This window comes from Bombina bombina, chromosome 6 (genome assembly GCF_027579735.1).
Source record: "Bombina bombina isolate aBomBom1 chromosome 6, aBomBom1.pri, whole genome shotgun sequence".
Classification (NCBI taxonomy): Eukaryota; Metazoa; Chordata; class Amphibia; order Anura; family Bombinatoridae; genus Bombina; species Bombina bombina.
The window spans coordinates 850894136-850914302 of NC_069504.1; the positions used below are offsets into that span (position 1 = coordinate 850894136).

Genomic DNA, 20167 nt, shown 5'->3' on the forward strand with positions numbered 1-20167 from the left:
TAGTTATGTGGGAGGCCAGAGGTTTAGGGGTTAATAACTTTAGTATAGTGGCATCGACATTAGGGGCGGTAGATTAGGTGCTAATAAGTATAGGTAGGTGGTGGCGATGTTCGGGCCAGCAGATTAGGGGTTAATAACTGTAATGTAGGTGGTGGCAATGTTAAGGGCGGCAGATTAGGGGTTAATAAGTGTATTTAGGTGGCGGCGATGTTAGGGGCAACAGATTAGGGGTTAATAACTGTAATGTAGGTTGCGGCGATGTCGGGGGCAGCAGATTAGGGGTGTTTAGACGTGGTTTTTATGTTAGGGTGTTAGGTTTAAACATAACTTTTTCTTTTCCCATAGACATCAATTGGGCTGCGTTACGGAGCTTTTGTTTCCGTGATTGCAGGCTTTCTTTTAGCCAACACACCCCATTGATGTCTATGGGGAAATCGTGCACGAGCACGTCAAATCACTGCTTATATTTGGGTGCGGTATGGAGCTCAACGCCACCATATTGCCCGCACAAGCCGGGTTTTTCAAAACCTGTAATAGCATCTCAAAACTCGTAATCTAGCTGAAAGTCTCTGGAACCATGTGCCCTACTATATATGGTTTATCTTACTAGTCTGTCTATGTTGGTACCAGCTGCTGAAGTGGGCTTCTCTTCATTGCTGTAGACATGAAACTTTCGCTTAGGCTGCTCCTGTGGAGATCGTGTATATCGTGTTGGAGGAGGGATGCCACAAGAATTAAATATCTGTGTGAAGAGGAAAGTAAATCCATATTATATATATATATTTTTAATTAACATACAAACATTTTACTTCTATTGTAGGGACATAATTGCCAAATAGTTTTCCGAGCATGATAATGCTATTTTTAGAATTCAATTTTTTGTCTTAGAATATTGGTTTAGATTAGAAGCTCATACAGTAAGATTTTCATCCTTAGCAAAGATACTATTAATTTAAAGGATACATCACTAGATTATATGTGTGCCAAATTGAAAGATAAGAGAATGAAACAAATAGATTAAAAACTATTTTAAAGTACTTTTAGATCGACTTCAGGAAACACTTTCAATATATAAACATATAAAGGATTTGCAGTATTGCAATCATTATTGGTTCAAAAATATAATCACAATTATTCATTAGCGTATTAATTTATGAGCCCTGCAGCTATGATGTTCTCAGCTATGATGTTCTCTTCATAACTTCTGTTTCCGGCGAGCCTGAAGGCTCGCATGGAAACAGGGGCATCAAGCTCCATACTGAGCTTGATAAATCGGCCCCTATATGTCGGACTTAATTATGTTTCCCCCCCCCCCTCTAATGGCAAGGTCAAAGTTTGCTTAGGTGGGATGCTACAATGTTTAAAAGTAATGTATTCTGAGGTCTTAATTATACATAGTTTATATTTGTAAGGTTTAAAGACTCTTTGAAAAGGTGTTCATATATATTTACTTACTTTTTGCTTTATGTGAGTTGTTCCTTATTACATGGAATCTCCCTTGATTTAGGGGGCAGTTGTTTATATGTTTGACTCAATATCTACAAGTCCCTTACATATTATCCTTTTCATGTTGTCAATTAGCCATAAAGGATGATATATTATTTGATATACTATAGAAATTGCAGACAATTTTCAACAGTGTATATTTATTGAGTTTTAGAAATGTAATAGATGTTTCTGCTCTGTTTACTGTTTAGTTTCAGTGGAAATGTTTATAGCTTCAAATATTGTGTTATACTTTTATATGTGTTATTCTATGCATTCTAAGATCTTATAACTTACAGATTTGTTCTCATAGAATTAAGTTTGCTTTAAGGTCCATAAGTGAGCCTTTAACTTGTATCTACTTGATATAAGATTTGACGCTATTTCCTCCATTGTTTAGAAGTTATTGTCTCTGAGGAGGTCCAAAAGGGGTATCAAGATGGAAAGGAGGATATATCAAGAATACAACAAAAGAGGTTTATGTTACATTGCATTCACTGTTTGTCATGTATCTTTGCATATTGTTGCCTTGACTCATGCCATTGTCACATCATGATACGTTGAAGCACATGCTACCTGCAATTGTATTTTCCTAACTTCAATAAAAGAATAAAAATATGTACTTATATTTTGGGATGCATTCGAAAATGACAAATTCCAGGTATATCTGACTTTCATAGTAGTACCAGTACATTTGGCACACCGGTACAGCATTTACATTTTCAGTCATTTATTAGATGCAATTTCTGAGCCATACAGTTTATTTTTGTTATTACACAATTTTCTTAATACCTTATTCAAATTTATTTAATTTATTTTTTTGCCATTTGTTCTCAGAGATTTTAATGAAGAATATTTTTTTTCTTGGATCTTTTGGTCTTGCGCAATAAACTGGAAGTTTGTGGTTCAGCTTGGACGTCATAAGGTCTATTTCTGGAAGACCCCATCTTAGGACTAGCTGATTGAACACACCCTGATGAAGAGACCATTCTCCTGGATGAAGATTAACGACTTAAGTAATCTTGCTTCCCAGATGTTTACTCCCAGAATGTGAACAGCAGAAAGCGTGCAGTGGTTTTCCTGAGTGAGAAGGGGCCAAGAGTGAAGACCCCGAAGGATCGCACAAAGTTCTAGAACATTGATGGGTAACCTCGCCTCCCGAGGAGACCACTCTCCGGCGCCCCAGGGACTCCCAAACAGCTCCCCAACCTATTAGATTTGCGTCTGTAGTGACCACCACTCCAGTAAGAGAGAGATTGTTTGACAGAGAAACAGAGTTCTATTTTCTGCTCCAGATGAAAGTAATCATTTGACCACTGATGAAGCATTGATAACGGAAGGGGACGAAGATGAAAACGAGTAAAAAGAACTGAGTCTGAAGCCGCTACCATAAGACCCAATACTTCCATACACTGTACTACAGAAGGGGAATGAGTAATCTGTAGAAACCTACAGGCTTTTTGTAGTTTGTGTTTGCGAGTTTCCATGAGAAACAATAAAGATAGAGTCTAACTCTGATCTCTGAGTGTGAGACAAATTTCCAGATTTACTTTTGCACTTCCTTTGTCTGGGAATTGCTGCTAACAGCCCTGTCAAAGTCTTTTATAAATTATTTTTAATCTCAGATGAAAAATCTGTGTTATTTCCTTAAGTCATATAGAAAGCATGGGTGCAAGATGTCTGCCACGCTAACTGACAGAATTATAGCTTGGAAACTGGAAACGTGGGACACAGTTAGCACATAGCTGATTAATTTGCAAAACAAAAATGAACATAATTTGTTTCCTGAGCTGCATTAAAAACCACTTTAGTGGAGGCTGAAGGACGTGGTCCCCATAATGCCAAAGGGCAATTATGGCTGAGAGATTTACCCACAAAGGTATTGACAATGCCATAAGAGAGGTAATCCTCAACCCCTGTTTCAGTCATCCATTTTCAATCTTCCTTAGTAAAACTGAAAGAGGGGGATAAGGTCTCTAGTAAGGTCTGAGCTCTCAATAAATAAATTAGAAAATAATACAATCTTGATTGTAGAGCACTTAACTCAACTTCTCACCTTTGAGACCAAAAACTATCTAGAGAGAAGTAGAGTTGGGAGGGATTGAAAGCTCTTCTGAGAGTTCTTGACCTCCACCTGCTGGCAGGAAGTATATCCTCAATATCTCAATATATCATTCTATCTAACATCTATTTAGTGTTAAAGGGACAGTCTAGTATAAATTAAACTTTCATTATTCAGACAGGACTTTTAATTTTAATCAACTTTCCAATTTACTTTTATCATCAAATTTGCTTTTTTCTCTTGGTTTAAACTAAACCTAGGTAGGCTCATATGCTAATTTCTAATCCTTTGAGGGCTGCCTCTAATCACATGCTTTTTAAATCTCTTTTCAACACAAAGAGACAGAAAGTGCACGTGGGCCATATAGATAACACTGTGTTCAGGCACAGGGGGTTATTTAAGATTTAGCACAAAACAATGCTAAATTTAAGACAATAGATAATAAACAGTCACAGTCATGTGATCAAGGGGCTGGAAGAAGGTTCCTAGATACAAGGTAATCACAGAGGTAAAAAGTATATTAATATAACTGTGTTGGTTATGCAAAACTGGGGAATGGGTAATAAAGGGATTATCTATCTTTTAAAACAATAACAATTCTATGGTAGACTGTCCCTTTAAATGTCCCTTTAATTTACTGAATTGCAAAGAAGATAAAAAGGGAAGTTGCAAAGAAATGAAATGTGAAGAAAGACTCAAAATGCAGATACTTTTGCAATACAATAGCTTTGTTTTTATAAACTGGTATATTAGAGAAAAATGAAATATGAAAGACATCTTTATAAACAGATGTTTTATACCTGGGTTGTGAGCCGTACATTCTCTTCCTGTAAAGTCATTATTGCCTCTGATATCTTAACTCCAATTGATTCAGTAGCAAGCTCCACATTAAATGATCCTGCTAGCCGCTCAGCCACTTCCTGCAGTCCCTCTTTAACAAGATACAGACAACCAATTAGGTATAACTCTAGATGTAGCATACATTTTGGGCTAGATTACAAGTGGAGCACTAAATTATTGCGCGCCCGTAAACTGGCATATTCGCCCATTTACAGGTGCATGATAAATAACCAGCCATTACAAGTGGCTGGTTAATGCTACCATGAGCTTGCGGTAGCAATTAGCACTCCAAAAATTAACCAGAGGTCAGAGAAAAAAACAGCACTGAAAAGTCCCTTTACATTGTGCTCTATGGGGACTGTTTTATTGCTATAAATATATATGTTTATGCTTATATATATTTATGTGTTAACATGTGTATATAGACATATAAACACATAAATATATATGTATATATTCATATACATTTATATTTAAACTTTGCTGCCCATCAATGCACCACTTTCACTGTGCTAGGTTCTCTGCCGTGTCTCACTGCATGAGGACGAGACTTCCTTTGAAGCCTATGGAAGCACTCTCTTGTCAGTGCAAAGCTTCCCTGCAATGCGACCTGGCGTTCGCAATGTGCCTCACCTCTAATACAAGCTCAAATACTGAGCTCACGAAACCGCAATTTTGCGATCCACCAGTAATCTGGCCCTTTATCAGCAGGGGCACATAGTAATGAATCTACATATACTGCAATACAGATCTACTTAGATAAACATTCATTATTTGTGCAGAATGAAATTAATTTTTAACAGCAAATACATGCTAGACATAGAGGCCTATTTATCAAAGGTCTAGCGGACCTGATCCGACAGTGCGGATCAGGTCCGCAAGACCTTGCTGAATGCGGAGAGCAATACGCTCTCCGTATTAAGCATTGCACCAGCAGCTCACAAGAGCTGCTGGTGCAACGCCACCCCCTGCAGACGCGCAGCCAATCGGCCGCCAGCAGGGGGTGTCAATCAACCCGATCTTAGAGCAGCGGTCTTTAGAAACACGGGCCCACACGCTCCATACAGAGCTTGATAAATGGGCCTCATAGTGATGATTAGCAAAGATTAGGCTTAGAATAATATGTAGATGCATTTGTTTTACATTTATATTAGTTTAAAGGGGTTATGAAACTGAAACCTTTTCTTTTCTGTGTTTCAGAAAGATAATACAATTTAAAAAAAAAAAGTTTCCAATTTACTTCTATTATCAAATTTGCTTTGTTCCCATGACATTCTGTTATATAAAGATACCAAGATAGGCGTCTTGGGGAACTATATCGCAGGTAATAGTGCTGCCATCTAGTGCTCTTGCAAATGGATAACATTCTTGAAAAACTGCTGCCATATAGTGTTCCAGAAATGGGACGGCTACTAAGCATACGTCCCTGCTTTTAAACAAAAGATACCAAAAGAACAAAGAAAAATTAATAATAGAAGAAAATTAGAAAGTTGTTTAAAATTGCTTGCTCTATACGAATCATGAAAGGACAATTTTGGGTTTCATATCCTTTTTAGTTCCTATAAAAGTAATGGTGTTCTAATTATTTTTTGATTGTGCATACAAGGCTATATGGAAACCTTTTTGGATAGCACTATGTCCCACACAGACTTGTTTGGACAGTCTGTTTATTGTCTAGCATATATCTATTATTCCATTTTAAGAACACATTTTCTTTTATGCTTTTATGGAAAATTACACTTTTAAAGAGAAGTTTTTGGCAAAGTTAGCTCTAAAGGCACATGAAACAATTGTAATATAAAATGTTGAATTATGCACGGTAAAAAAATATGTATTTCCTTTTTTATATTGCTCTATATTACATTGTCATGTAATTTAACTTTACACTAATTGACTAACTAATCATTCTGCTACAAATCTTGACATTGTTTGGCCTCAAAAGAGGTGACAAGATAAGATAATTACAGTAGTTCCTTAGTAGGTGGGGGTGGCCATTGAAAAAAACAATTACAGCAAACAATGTATTCATAAAATGTTTTAACTTGGCTGGTATGTTAAAGGGACAGTAGCACATGGCATTTGAAACAACTTTCCAATTTACTTCTATTATCAATTGTTCTTATTTGTCTTGGTATTATTTGTTAAAGAGTAATTTTGGGTGAACTAAGTAGCATGCGCATGTCTTTAGCCACCTGGCAGCAGTGTTTACAACATTGTTTATAGCCATGTTATACATAGTTGCAAACATTTCTGCCATAGATTGGTAAAGACACATGCATGATCCTGAGCATCTTTCAGCTTACTTAGGTTTACTCTTCACCAAAGGATACCAAGAGAACAAAGCACATTTGATAATACAAGAATATAATTATTTAATTGCATGCTCTAACTGAATCATTAAAGGCACATAAAACCCAAAAATTTGATTGATGATTCAGATAGAGAATACAATTTTAAACAACTTTCTAATTTACTTCTATTATATAATCTGTTTCAATCTCTTGGTACCATTTGTTGAAGGAGCAGCAATGCACTACTAGTTTCTAACTGAACAAATGGGTGAGCCAATCACATTCAATATATATATGCAGCCACCAATCAACAGCTAGAACCTAGGTTCTCTGCTGCTCATGAACTTGCCTAGATAAACCTTTCAGCAAATGATAACAAGAGAAGGAAGCAAATTAAATAATAGAAGTAAATTGGAAAGTTGTTTAGAATTGTATTCTCTATATGAATCATGAAAGAAAATGTTTGGGTTTCATGTCCCTTTAATGTTTACTTTTGACTATACTGTTCTTTTAATATATTGCTACAGAAAAGTCTTGTAATTATAAGAAGTTTCACCTCCCTTTAAGACTAAAATAATCACAAACTAAATAGATTAAAAATTATATGTATTTTGTATTATCCTGAAATAAAGAAAGAAAGCATTCACCTATTAAGCTGTTCCAGTCAGAATCCATGTCAGCCTGAAATGCAAGGCAGCCTTTCATCACATTAAGACAAAGCCCATGGCAGGGGCGCAGGGATGAATAACCTCGACAAAGAGGGCAGTACCACATCCTCATAGTGGCATGAAGACAGTCAGGGGTAGGTAGAGCCTGGAGGAAACAGAACGTGTAATCTAAAATTTGGATAACAGCCTTTTATATACAGTCATTTTTATAATGACTGTATATTTTTTATCTACAGCTCATTGACAAAGAACTCCCTGCTTCCTGCATTTGGGTTAAAATACAATACAGCAGGGCAAGCAAAAGACTACGATGTATTTTGAGACTTTTATATAGCAATGTAGAGATCTATGCTAGGTAATTGAATAAAAAAAAAAAAGCATTGCCAGAAAGTCTAATTTCCTGTAAGATGTTAAAATCGAAATGAATGAGTATCTTTTGGATAGAGGTACCTTACAGAGAGCGCAGCAATATTGACATCCTTCAATGCTAAAACACCTACATTTTAAATAAAAGCTACAGTCTAGTCAAAAGTAAACTTTCATGATTCAGATGGGGCATGTCATTTTAAACCACTTTCCAATTTACTTTTATCGTTAAATGTGCTTTGTTCTCCTGGTATTCTTTGTTGAAAACTAAACCTAAGTTCTAAGCCTCTTATCTTAGTGCATTTTGACATTTCTTCACAGTTAGACAGTCCTATTTCATGTGTGCCATATAGATAACATTGCGCTCACTCCTGTGGAGTTATTTACGAGTCAGAACTGGTTGTCTAAAATACAAGTCTGTCAAAAGAAATGAGATAAGGGGGCAGTTTTCAGAGGCTTAGATGCAAGGTCATCACAGAGGTAAAAAGTGTATTAATATAACTGTGTTGGTTATGCAAAACTGGGGAATGGGTAAAAAAGGGATTATCTATCTTTTTAAACAATAAACATTTTCAAGTAGACTGTCCCTTTAATACATACAAAATGTGATACTGTTACTGAGATTTAATTTGCATTCACTAACAATTTTTTTTTATTCTTTTTTTATTGAGGTCAAAAAGTCTTTACAGGCACATGATCAATATTGATATTATACATGGATATTTTACAATTTGCAGTCAGAAAGTTTGACACATTCTCAATGTACAATCCTATTCCCTTAGTTGTATTATTAACAAAAGAATCTTTAAGTACTGTATGTCCTTTTTGAGAATCAAAAAACATAATTTATGCTTACCAGATAAATTCCTTTCTTTCCGGATAGGGAGAGTCCCCGGCTTCATTCCTTACTGTTGGGAAATACAACACCTGGCCACCAGGAGGAGGCAAAGACAACCCAGCCAAAGGCTTAAATATCCCTCCCACTTCCTCATTACCCCAGTCATTCTGCCGAGGAAACAAGGAAAAGTAGGAGAAACATTAGGGTATAAATGGTGCCAGAAGAATAAAATAAATAATAGGGGACCGTCCATAGACAAGAAAAACAGGCGGGGGCCGTGGACTCTCCCTATCTGGAAGGAAAGGAATTTATCTGGTAAGCATAAATTATATTTTCCTTCCTAAGATAGGGAGAGTCCATGGCTTCATTCCTTACTGTTGGGAAAACTATACGGAAGCTCCAGAGGACACTAAATTAATAATGTGAGGGAACAAAAAGGAAGAGGCGGACCCTATTCTGAGAGCACCACAGCCTGCAAAACTTTTCTCCCGAAAACTGCTTCAGCCGAAGCAACAATATCAAATTTTGAAAAAGTATTTAAGGAGGACCAGGTAGCTGCCTTACAAATCTGATCCATAGAGGCCTTGTTCTTAAAGGCCCAAGAGGAAGCCACTGCTCTAGTGGAATGAGGCGTTATCCTCTCAGAAGAACAATATCCCACTGTCTCGTAAGCTAAGCAGATGACACTCCTTAACCAAAAAGATAGGGAAGTCGAAGCAGCCTTCTGCCCCTTACTTTTCCCCGGATAGACAACATACAAAGAGGAAGATTGTCTAAACTCCTTAGTAGCCTGAAGATAGAACTTCAAGGCGCGAACCACATCCAAATTGTGAAGTAAGCGTTCCTTCGATGAAGAAGGATTAGGACACAAAGAAGGAACCACAATCTCCTGATTGATGTTGCGATCTGACACAACCTTAGGAAGAAAACCTAATTTAGTACGTAAAACTTCCTTATCTGCACGAAAAATCAGATAAGGGGGCTCACATTGCAATGCAGAGATCTCAGAAACTCTGTGCGCAGAGGCAATAGTCAATAAAAAGAGAACCTCCCAAGATAACAATTTAATGTCAACGGAATGCAGAGGCTCAAACAGAACCTGTTGCAAGGCTCCAAGGAGGAGTCCCAGATCTAAACACAGGTATGATCCTGATCAGAGCCTTAACAAAGGACTGCACGTCTGGAAGCTCAGCCAGTCTCTTGTGCAATAAAACCGACAGGGCCGAAATCTGACCCCTCAGGGAACTAGCAGAAAGGACCTTTTCCAGCCCATACTAGAGAAAAGATAAGATCCTGGTAACCTTAACTCTGTGCCAGGAAAAACCACGCTCTTCACACCAGAATAAGTAGGTCCTCCACAACTTGTGGTAGATACGTCAAGTAACTGGTTTATGAGCTTGAATAAGAGTATCAATGACACTCTCAGAGAAACCTCTCTTGGCTAAGACTAAGCGTTCAATCTTCACGCAGTCAGCCTCTGAGTATCTAGATTTTGATGAACAAATGGACCTTGTATCAGCAGGTCTCTGTGACAAGGTAACTTCCATGGAGGAGATGAGGACATCCCCACTAGATCCCGAACCAAGTCCTTCGTGGCCACGATGAAGCAATCAGGATTACTGATACCCGCTCCTGCTTGATGCGGGCCACTACTCGAGGAAGAAACGGTAATAGAGGAAAAAGATATTTGAGTTTGAACCTCCAGGGCACTGCTAGTGCATCTATTAGATCCACTTGAGGATCCCTCGACCTTGACCCGTACCTGGGTAGCTTGGTATTGAGACGGGACGCCATGAGATCTATCTCCGGCGTCCCCCACTTGCTACATATCTCTGCAAACACCTTGGGATGGAGAAACCATTCCCCTGGAAGGAAGGATTGCCTGCTGAGAAAATTCGCCTCCCAGTTGTCCACACCCGGAATGTGGATTGCTGACAGCAAACAGCTGTGGGCCTCTGCCCACTCCAGAATCTGAGATACTTCCTCCATCACCAAGGAACTTTACGTTCCCCCCTGATGGTTGATGTAAGCCACCAAGGTTATATTGTCTGATTGGAATCTGATAAACTGGGAGGAAACCAGAAGTGGCCAAGCCTTCAAGGCCTTGAAGATCGCCCGTAGTTCCAAAATATTGATCGGGAGGGAGGACTCCTCCGTAGTCCACAACCCCTGTGCCTTCCTGGCACCCCAAACAGCTCCCCATCCAGATAGGCTTACGTCCGTATTCACAATCTCCCAGGATGGTCTTAAAAAGCATGTCCCTCGGGACAGATGATCTAGACAGAGCCACCAAGAGTGCGATTCTCTTGACGGGCTGTCTAATACAATCTGTAGAGAAAGATCTAAATGATTGCCGTTCCACTGCCTCAGCATGCACAGTTGTAAAGGTCTGAGACGGAACCTGACAAAAGGAATGATGTCCATGCAGGACACCATGAGACCAATCACCTCCATACACTGAGCCACAGAGGGACTCAAGGAGGTCTGGAGGGCAAGACATGCCGAAGTTAGCTTGCAACATCTCTGGTCTGTTAGAAATATCCTCATGGATATAGAGTCTATTATAGTACCCAGGAATTCCACCCTGGTACTTGGGATAAGAGAACTCTTTTCCAAGTTTATCTTCTATCCATGTGATCGAAGAAGACTGAGACGGGACTTCTTTCCGCAAGACGAAAGGATGGAGCATGCACCAGAATATCGTCCAAGTATGGGGCTACTGCAATACCCTGAGTTCTGGCAACTGCTAGAAGAGCCCCCAGAACCTTTATAAAGATTATTGGAGCAGTAGCTAGGCCAAACAGAATGGCAATGAACTGGAAGTGCTGGTCCAGGAATGAAAACCTCAGGAACTGAAAGTGTTCCCTGTGGATTGGAACATGAAGGTAAGCGTCCTTCAGATCTATAGTGGTCATAAACTGGCCTTCCTGAATTAAAGGAAGGATGAACCTTATTGTCTCCATCTTGAAGGAAGGGACACTGAGAAATTTGTTTAAGCACTTTAGGTCCAGAATTGGGCGGAAAGTTCCCTCCTTCTTTGGGACCACCAAAAGTTTGAATAAAAACCCAAACCTCTTTCTTCGATAGGCACCGGGACAACAACTCCTAAGGAGGATATATCCCGAACGCACCCTAGAAAGGCATCCGTCTTTTCTGGTCTGGTAGACAGATTCGAGAAAAAGAATCTGCCCCTTGGTGGTTGAGATTTGAAGCCTATCTTGTATCCCTGAGATATCACCTCCAGGACCCACGGATCCTGTACGTCCTTGAACCAGGTGTCTGAAAAAAGAGAAAGTCTGCCCCCTACACGATCCGATCCCGGATCAGGGGCCGCCCCTTCATGCCGATTTGTTTTTGGCGGACTTCTTTTTCTGCTTGGATTTATTCAAGGACTGAGCCGACTTTCAAGTACTCTTGGGTTGCTCAGGCTTGGAGGAGGATTGTTGTCGAACGAAAGTAACGAAAATGAGAAGATTGTCGTCCCTTAGACTTGTTCTTCTTATCTTGCGGTAGGAAGGCACCCTTGCCTCCGGTAACCATAGAAATAATGGAGCCCGGGAATGGACCAAATAAAATCTTTCCCTTTAGAGGAAGAGAAAGGAGTCTGGACTTTGAAGTCATATCTACAGACCAAGACTTTTACCAGAGCACCCTGCGGGCTAGGACCACAAAGTTAGAGGCCTTTGCATTTAGGCGAATAATTTGCATGTTCACATCACAGATAAAAGAATTAGCAATTCTCAGAGCTTTAATTTTGTCTTGAATATCCTCGAGGGGAGACTTCACCTCAATGAGTTCCAACAAAGAGTCGCACCAGTAGGTAGCCGCTCCGGCAACCGCAGCAACTGCAGCCGCCGGTTGAAACAAAAATCTGTATGTTGAAACATTTTTCTCAGAGAGGTTTCCATTTTCTTATCCATTGGCTCTCTGAACGAAGAACTATCCTCAAGAGGTATAGTAGTACATTTAGCAAGCGTAGAGATAGCACCATCCACCTTAGGAATGGAGCCCCACAAATCCAGTTGAGAGTCCGGGACTGGGAACTTTTTAAAAGTAGACGAGGGGGAAAAGGAAGAACCAATTCTTTCCCATTCATTCTTAATAATGTTTGCCATCTTAACCGGCACAGGAAAAGTCAAAGGAACTGTCCTTTCTTCGTAAACTCTGTCTAATTTAGGTATTATAGGTTCTTCAGGCAGCGTGGCCTCTGGAACCTCTAATGTATGTAGACAGAACCTCCTTTAATAAAAAACGCAAGTGCTCAATTTTAAATCTAAAAGGACAGTTCCTCCGCAGCAGGAGGCTTAGATGCTAAGGACTCCTACCAAGAAAGTTCACCCCCTGAAGCTACAGAGTTTGACGGATACCCGGGCTACCCCGACTGGGTAGCTCCGCCAAACGGGTCCTGCTTCCTCCCTGCTGACTGCAGCTATGTAGCTGGCAAGTTACCACAGCCTGTAGCCATCCCTGATGCCGGACAGCATCAGTACCCAGGGTCCCACCCTGTGACAGACTCCAGCTACCCAGGCTGGGTAGCTCTGCCTGAGAATCCTTTCTCTGCCTTGAACAGGCTGCTATGTAGCCCAAGAAAGTGATTCTAGCAGGAGCTCACCCAAATAACTAGACAGACTAGCCTATTCAGGTGAAACAAGAAGAACTGCTTTATTGCACAGAAAACACAGCTTTTATACATTTCCAACACATGGGGATTTAGTTACTACACAAATAGAAACAAATATTATACAATGGGACAAACATCAGACAATGGTTAGTTAAACAGATTCTAATCACATCCTGACTTACAAAAGGACAAATGAATGACTCACAATAACAGAAAGACACTTTACACATAGACTAGATAACAACAGGGGTGAGATTATGGGGGTGGGGGGGTAGGGGTTTATTGCACAGAAAACACAGCTTTTAGACATTTCCAACACATGGGGGTTTAGTTACTACACAAATAGAAACAAAATATTATACAATGGGACAAACATCAGACAATGGTTAGTTAAACAGATTCTAATCACATCCTGACTTACAAAAGGACAAATGGATGACTCATACAGTTAACAGAAAGACACCTTACACATAGTCTAGATAACAACAGGGGGAAGGTTATAGGGGTTTAACCCTTGCAGCCTGGTATCCGTGACATCTCCCCCCCTCCAGTTCGGCAGACCCGGCTAGACCCTTAATGGGTCGGCCTGGGGCTGTCCGACGGTGGCCTTCCACTTCTCGGTTGCTGGGAGAGGTTATCCCATCTCTCCTGAGCTTGGGGCATCCTGGGGGGTTCCTGCTGATGTTTATACCCTGCGCTCTGGGCGCAGGGATAGTCATATAAGACAACGTCCCGAACAAGTTTTCTAAGGCTGGCTCCAAAACAATTGCTGTCCCACAAGTTCCAGTGTCCTTAAGTTCTATGGCCACACTGCCTCTCTCTGTGACCCACCCACAAACAAAGCTAGTGCCGGTTTCCCAGCTGTATTCCCACCCCAGACCAGAGGGGGAGGTTGCTCCTTGGTGGGGCAGGTAAAGCTCGGGTGCCTAAACATGTGGCACCAACTGTATACACTTTTATCCTCCTTGCCCAATGCAACGCCTGCCCCCTGTGAGAAATAATCTGGGACAAGAAAAAGGTAGAGACCCTGCCAAGCTACTGAGGGGAGAGTCCGTCTGTCTCTTCTCCAGAGAAGGAGATCTACCGCTGGGGAGGGAGGTCTGCTACCTCTGCTCCATGGTAAACTGTGATGCCGCTGGGGAGAGAGTCCAACTGTCTCCTCTCCCAGAAAGGGATTCGGCCACCGGGGAGAGATATCGATACCCATCTCTCCCTGCAAGGGCTTTTCTGTAAGGGGAGGGAGGACGACTACCTCCGCTCCCGAAAGATGGATCTGCCGCTGGGGAGAGAGACTGACTGTCTCCTCTCCCAGAAAGGGGTTCTGCTTACGGGGAGGGAGGACGACTACCTCCGCTCCCAGGGGATGGCTCTGCCGCTGGGGAGAGAGACCGACTGTCTCCTCTCTCAGAAAGGGGTTCTGTTTACGGGGAGGGAGGACGACTACCTCCGCTCCCAGGGGATGGCTCTGCCACTGAGGAGAGAGACCGACTGTCTCCTCTCTCGGCTCCTTGCTCTGCCGCTGGGGAGAGAGGCCGACTGTCTCCTCTACCGGGAAGGGGTTCTGTTTACGGGGAGGGAGGACGACTACCTCCGCTCCCAGGGGATGGCTCTGCCGCTGGGGAGAGAGACTGACTGTCTCCTCTCCCGACTCCTGGCTCTGCCGCTGGGGAGAGAGACCGACTGTCTCCTCTCCCAGGAAGGGGTTCTGTTTACGGGGAGGGAGGACGACCACCTCCGCTCCCAGGGGATGGCTCTGTCGCTGGGGAGAGAGACTGACTGTCTCCTCTCCCGGCTCCTGGCTCTGCTGCTGGGGAGAGAGACCGATTGTCTCCTCTCCCGGGAAGGGGTTCTGCTGCTGGGGAGGGAGGACGACTTCCTCCTCTCCCTGGTTTCCTGGAGCTGTTGCAGGTGCTGGACAGAGGCCGGCGGCTCTCTGCCCTGTGGCCAGCGCTTCTGATGGGGTGGCTCCCTTGTCCAAGTCTATAAGCTCGGGGCTAGGCTGCTGATCTGTATCTAGCAGCTTGTCGTCTCTTATGCTCTGTTGCCACTCATCTGAGGCCAACCTCCACGATTCCCAGAGTGCTGCACCACAGCTCCGTGCAGACTCCATGGCATGCTGCAGAACTAGGTCTAGCAGCCTCTTGTATGCCTTTTCCAGACAATAAGTGATACCATATCGGATACCAGCCAGGGTACCCCCGAGAGATCCAACAGCTGCTCTCGGGAGAGGTAAATGTTCATTATTCTCAGTTTCGAACAGCTTTTAGACATTTCCAACACATAGGGATTTAGTTACTACACAAATAGAAACAAATATTATACAATGGGACAAACATCAGACAATGGTTAGTTAAACAGATTCTAATCACATCCTGACTTACAAAAGGACAAATGGATGACTCATACAGTTAACAGAAAGACACCTTACACATAGTCTAGATAACAACAGGGGGAAGGTTATAGGGGTTTAACCCTTGCAGCCTGGTATCCGTGACACAGAGGTTAACTCATCATCGGATAACTGGGACATAATAGCTAAATCTGATTAATATTTAGATGACTCCGGGTCAGGAGAGCTATGTTTAACCTTTCTCTTACGTTTGTTAGAGCAAGGTAATGCACTGAGGGCCGCAGACACCGCCGTTTGTAACTGCGGAGCAAAGTCCGCAGGAAGAAGGCCCCTTCTGGATGGAGGATTAGATGTGCTATAGGGAACTGCATGTGGAGTGGATAATGTAGCAAGGGTAGTAATCTCACGGGACGCCGAGTCCTGAGAAGTTGACGGCTCAGAGGGACTAAGAGCCTTAGCAGGCTTGTTTCCTTTCTTAGAATTTATAACAGTGTTAAGGCATGTGGAACATAATTAAGTGAGCTGGAGAACCATGGCCTCCTCACAATATAAACAGGTATGATTTAGTACAGAAGGAGTATCTTCTAACATGTCAGAGTCCTCCAAAGCTCAGGTTATACCCACAGAAGGACACAAATAAAAACGTTTTTTATTATAGAAAACTGCACCTTTATACTCCCAATGGCTGTGGCACTCACCACCTCCTAGACCCAGACAGTTAACAGAAGAAACGCTCTCCTCAGGTTCAAGTCTCAGCCGGAATGGAGGAAATTAACATAGACCACATCCGGCCACATGGAGTGCAAGACAGTACTTCCCATGTTATTACTAGTACAGCAAGTAATAGGAGCTGTGCAACAATTTCTAAAACAAAAGTGAAACTTAAAAGTAAAACTTGTTGGGGGGCGTGTCCGAGCAGCGATCCTGAGCGGTCGCACTTTTCCGGAGCTCCTGCTGATTTCTCATTAATCCGCCGGTTTATAGAGATATCTTACAGCACAACAGACTTAATTGCTATATAAATTACTATACCGCTCAGAAGAGCTTCACATTTCAAGCCTTGCTGTATTTTTGAAGCTAGAACTCCGCATCGGAAGATAAAGGCCTGAAGCGGCGGCTTGTTACCAGGCAGCGTTACCCCCCTCAGCTAGCCGAGGTCCTGTACCTTAATTGAGCATAAAATCTTTTGTACCAGCGCTAACATTTTTGCCTTGTATCTTGCAAATCGCTAACAGCTTTACAAACAACGGAGAGGACTCCTATAAAGCAGGGATCCATACAGCCCTGAAAGAAAGTGACGACTATGGATGACATGGAGGTACTAGCACAATATAACCAACACTATGCAAATTTTGAGAGGCTCATGGAGTCGCTAATAGAAAGAGCTCCATTCGATATCCTTATGAATAAGTAGTGTAACATCAACAACCAAATAAAAACTACTGAGGAAGACCGGACACTTGCTACACAAATTGGCGCCAAGAAGACTGCACGCATAGCAGAAACATCTTACCCACAACAAGAGCCTACAATGTTCAATCCCAGTGTATCTTGGCCGGAAGAACCATCTCTCACTACGGAATCCGTGTCAGACCGCATCTATCTATCTGACAACGCAGTGGGGTGGCTCTCACAAGCAGGGAATCACCATGTGGCCGCTGCAATATCATCTCAACTGGAACGCATGCCTCGGATCATTACTGCAGGTCAGAGACTGGCGCTAAGTGGACATTATAGGGGGCAAGGGGGGCCCCACAATCAATTAAGATCGCTATGTCGCCAGGCTTTGTGCCATATAGCACCAGGGTGGCCAGAGAACTGAATGATCGCAGAGGAAAGTTCATGCATAGGGAAGGGCTGCAGGACCTCTCACAGCTTATACACCCATCGGAACTGCGACATGCTGACATGCTAATAAGACTCTTGTCCCGCAAGACTTGGTTTGACCGATCTTTGCAAAAAGTATTGCTAGCTATTACAGAAGCTGTCAGATATGATCAGGCTGCTATAGGGGGCTAATATTGACTTTATGTACCACTAAGGCCATCAAATCCTCACGGTGGAAATGTCGGTATCCATGTAAAGTTCCTGTGTTAATCAGTTTTGATCCGTGTTTGTGTCAGTTTATTTTAGCATATATATGTTAAACCCTAACGTTATACAGCTCATACATTGTTTATAATAATATTTTAGTGATTGTTTATGGCGATATTAGGAGATACACCGAAACTGCTTAATAATACACCGCCTCCATGTTTTCAAGCCTCCATGTTTTCAAGCCTCTGTGTGCGGCTTGCGGCCGGGGCCGCAGAATAGAGGATAGCACAACATCATATCGGTGTAAAGTAATGTTGCCAAACCAACTATGCCCAGATTCTATTAAACTCATTTGTTGGCAATATTGAGTTGTAAGAAAGTCCTGGCTAAATAGGGAAAAGATAGTGTTACAAATAGCTAGCCCTCAACATCTGATCAAAAATAGATTTGTAAAATAATAAGAGGGGATAACTTAACTCCCCTCCCATTGGTGTATACATATAGTTATAGAAAAAAGGAGAAAGGAAAAAAGAAGACAGGCATTTTTCTATGATAAAATCAGTAGAGGTATGAAGTGTCAGGTTTAAATATTATCTTTAAGATTAATAGTTGGCTCAATTTTGGTCCTAAAGGTACTTGTTTTATAATATTCGATTCATATATTGTTACCTTCATTCTTTTACTTTGTTCTTCGTCTCTCATCATTATATTTTTTCTTTGTTTTACTTACACATAACCCCCATATTAACTATTCTCGTATGGGGCCCAAGAGAGGCTCAATTAGATAGCTGGGGTAATATTGAGGTTCAATGATTAATACTCATAGTTTTTTTTTTTTATATATATAACAGATCTCACTAGCAACACTGGAGGTGCGAATACCCCTACAATATCTACAGACATCAGACCCAATGTCTTAATTCATGACTTTCTAGTGTTGCAGTAAAGTGAATGAGTATTATATAATTTTAGCTGATGCATGGCTCCATCAATATGACATACCGTTTTGTAACAATTTTTGAAATATTCCATGTATTCTCACATTCTGCTGTACAACCTCATGTTTTTTCAATAAAGCTTTTAAAAATGAAGAAAAAAAAAAAAAAAAAGTAAAACTTGTTTGTTCCAGCCAAAAACACACAGTCTATCAGCCCAGTTAAAAATCACACAAAGCAGCATGTAAATAATTAATACACTGATTAATTAACCCCAACTGTTCAATAAACCTCCTTCAGGGGATATTAACCCTGGATCCTATCAAGGTATAAAGGAGCAACACTGTGACCCTGTTATAGTATTTTATGTGTAAAAATTGAAACAATCTTACCTCCAGGATCCATGCTGTGGAACAGAACACAGCCTCTCAAGTGTGACAGTCTTATAGCAGCGCTCCTGACATGGACTTGAGTGAGAGAAAGTAAGCAGTAAAACTCGTCAACACTGATTGCTTAGGAGCTGTTAGCAGTAGTCTGGATGGCTTCGCAGAAAAACTTTCCCTGCATCTCCAGACTCTAACTTTCATCAATACTCTCACTGAGAGGTTGACATGACTACTTAAAACTCCAGTCCTATCTCGAAGGGTAGATACCCTTTTTCAGAACTCTCTGAATTGTCTGCCACTTCTCTGCCACCTCCTAACGTGATGAAAGGCAAAGAATGACTGGGGTAATGAGGAAGTGGGAGGAATATTTAAGCCTTTGGCTGGGGTGTCTTTGCCTCCTCCTGGTGGCCAGGTGTTGTATTTCCCAACAGTAAGGAATGAAGCCGTGGACTCTCTCTAGCTTAGGAAGGAAATATGGTTGTAGTATCCTGCACCTGTAAGAGTGCCTCAAAAGTTTAATCATAAATTAACATCAACTACAAAACAAAACTATTAACAAACCTAACTATACTGGCCAACCTGTGTCTACTAGTGTGTATACCAGGGGAAATCGGTGAATGCTAAAAGAGGGTTTCAATGAGAATCTCTTCTGGGTTGGATTGTGGGGCAGGGGTCAATGTGGTTTCATACAACAGTCCACTCTCCCTGCAGAGCCGCGGACAGCATTAACTCATGCTGCAAGAACGGCCTAAGGATCTGCTGCATTATTCTAGGTGGTAGGGCCTCTATAAGGACCTTCCATTTTTTTTACAAAAGAGGGCAGCCTATGGTTAGAGTCCAATATGACATTGTGTTGTTCAATAAATAGGTTTCTATATAGGAATTTTTTAAATTGGATCAAAGAGGGTGGAGTTTTTGAGCACCACAGGGTTAGGATACATTGTCTGGCAATTAGGGTGAAAAGGGTTAGTAAGGGGTGTAGTTTACTGGGAATATTAATCGATTTGAATAAAAAGATGTTGTCAGTTGAAAATGTTAGTTCTATGGTTAGCGTTGTTGTGATCTAATATTGTAGGCAGTTCCAAAAGCGCTTAACCTTTGGGCATTCATAGAAGTAGTGGGTCATGGAGGGGTTGGCATAGTGGCATTTAACACAGCGGTTTGGGTGTGTAGGGTTCCATTTTACCCATCTCCTAGGGGTGATGTAGTCTCTATTTATTAGTCTAGTCTGAGCTTCTCTCAATGTTAGGGATAGGGTATCTTTTTTAGCAAGTTCCAAGCTTTTCTT

General features: G+C 41.5%; 1 protein-coding gene across 1 annotated transcript in view; it reads right to left on the minus strand.

The window, feature by feature from the left end:
* The window catches only part of GPC2 (glypican 2), a 210197-nt gene that overhangs the window by 48231 nt on the left and 141799 nt on the right, over nucleotides 1–20167 (minus strand). Inside the window, exons 5-7 of the mRNA XM_053719477.1 lie at nucleotides 7326–7491; nucleotides 4348–4478; nucleotides 608–742 (exon numbers count right to left, since the gene is read on the minus strand). Coding sequence (XP_053575452.1) covers nucleotides 608–742; nucleotides 4348–4478; nucleotides 7326–7491 — 432 coding nt within the window. The remainder of the gene's footprint in view (nucleotides 1–607; nucleotides 743–4347; nucleotides 4479–7325; nucleotides 7492–20167) is intronic.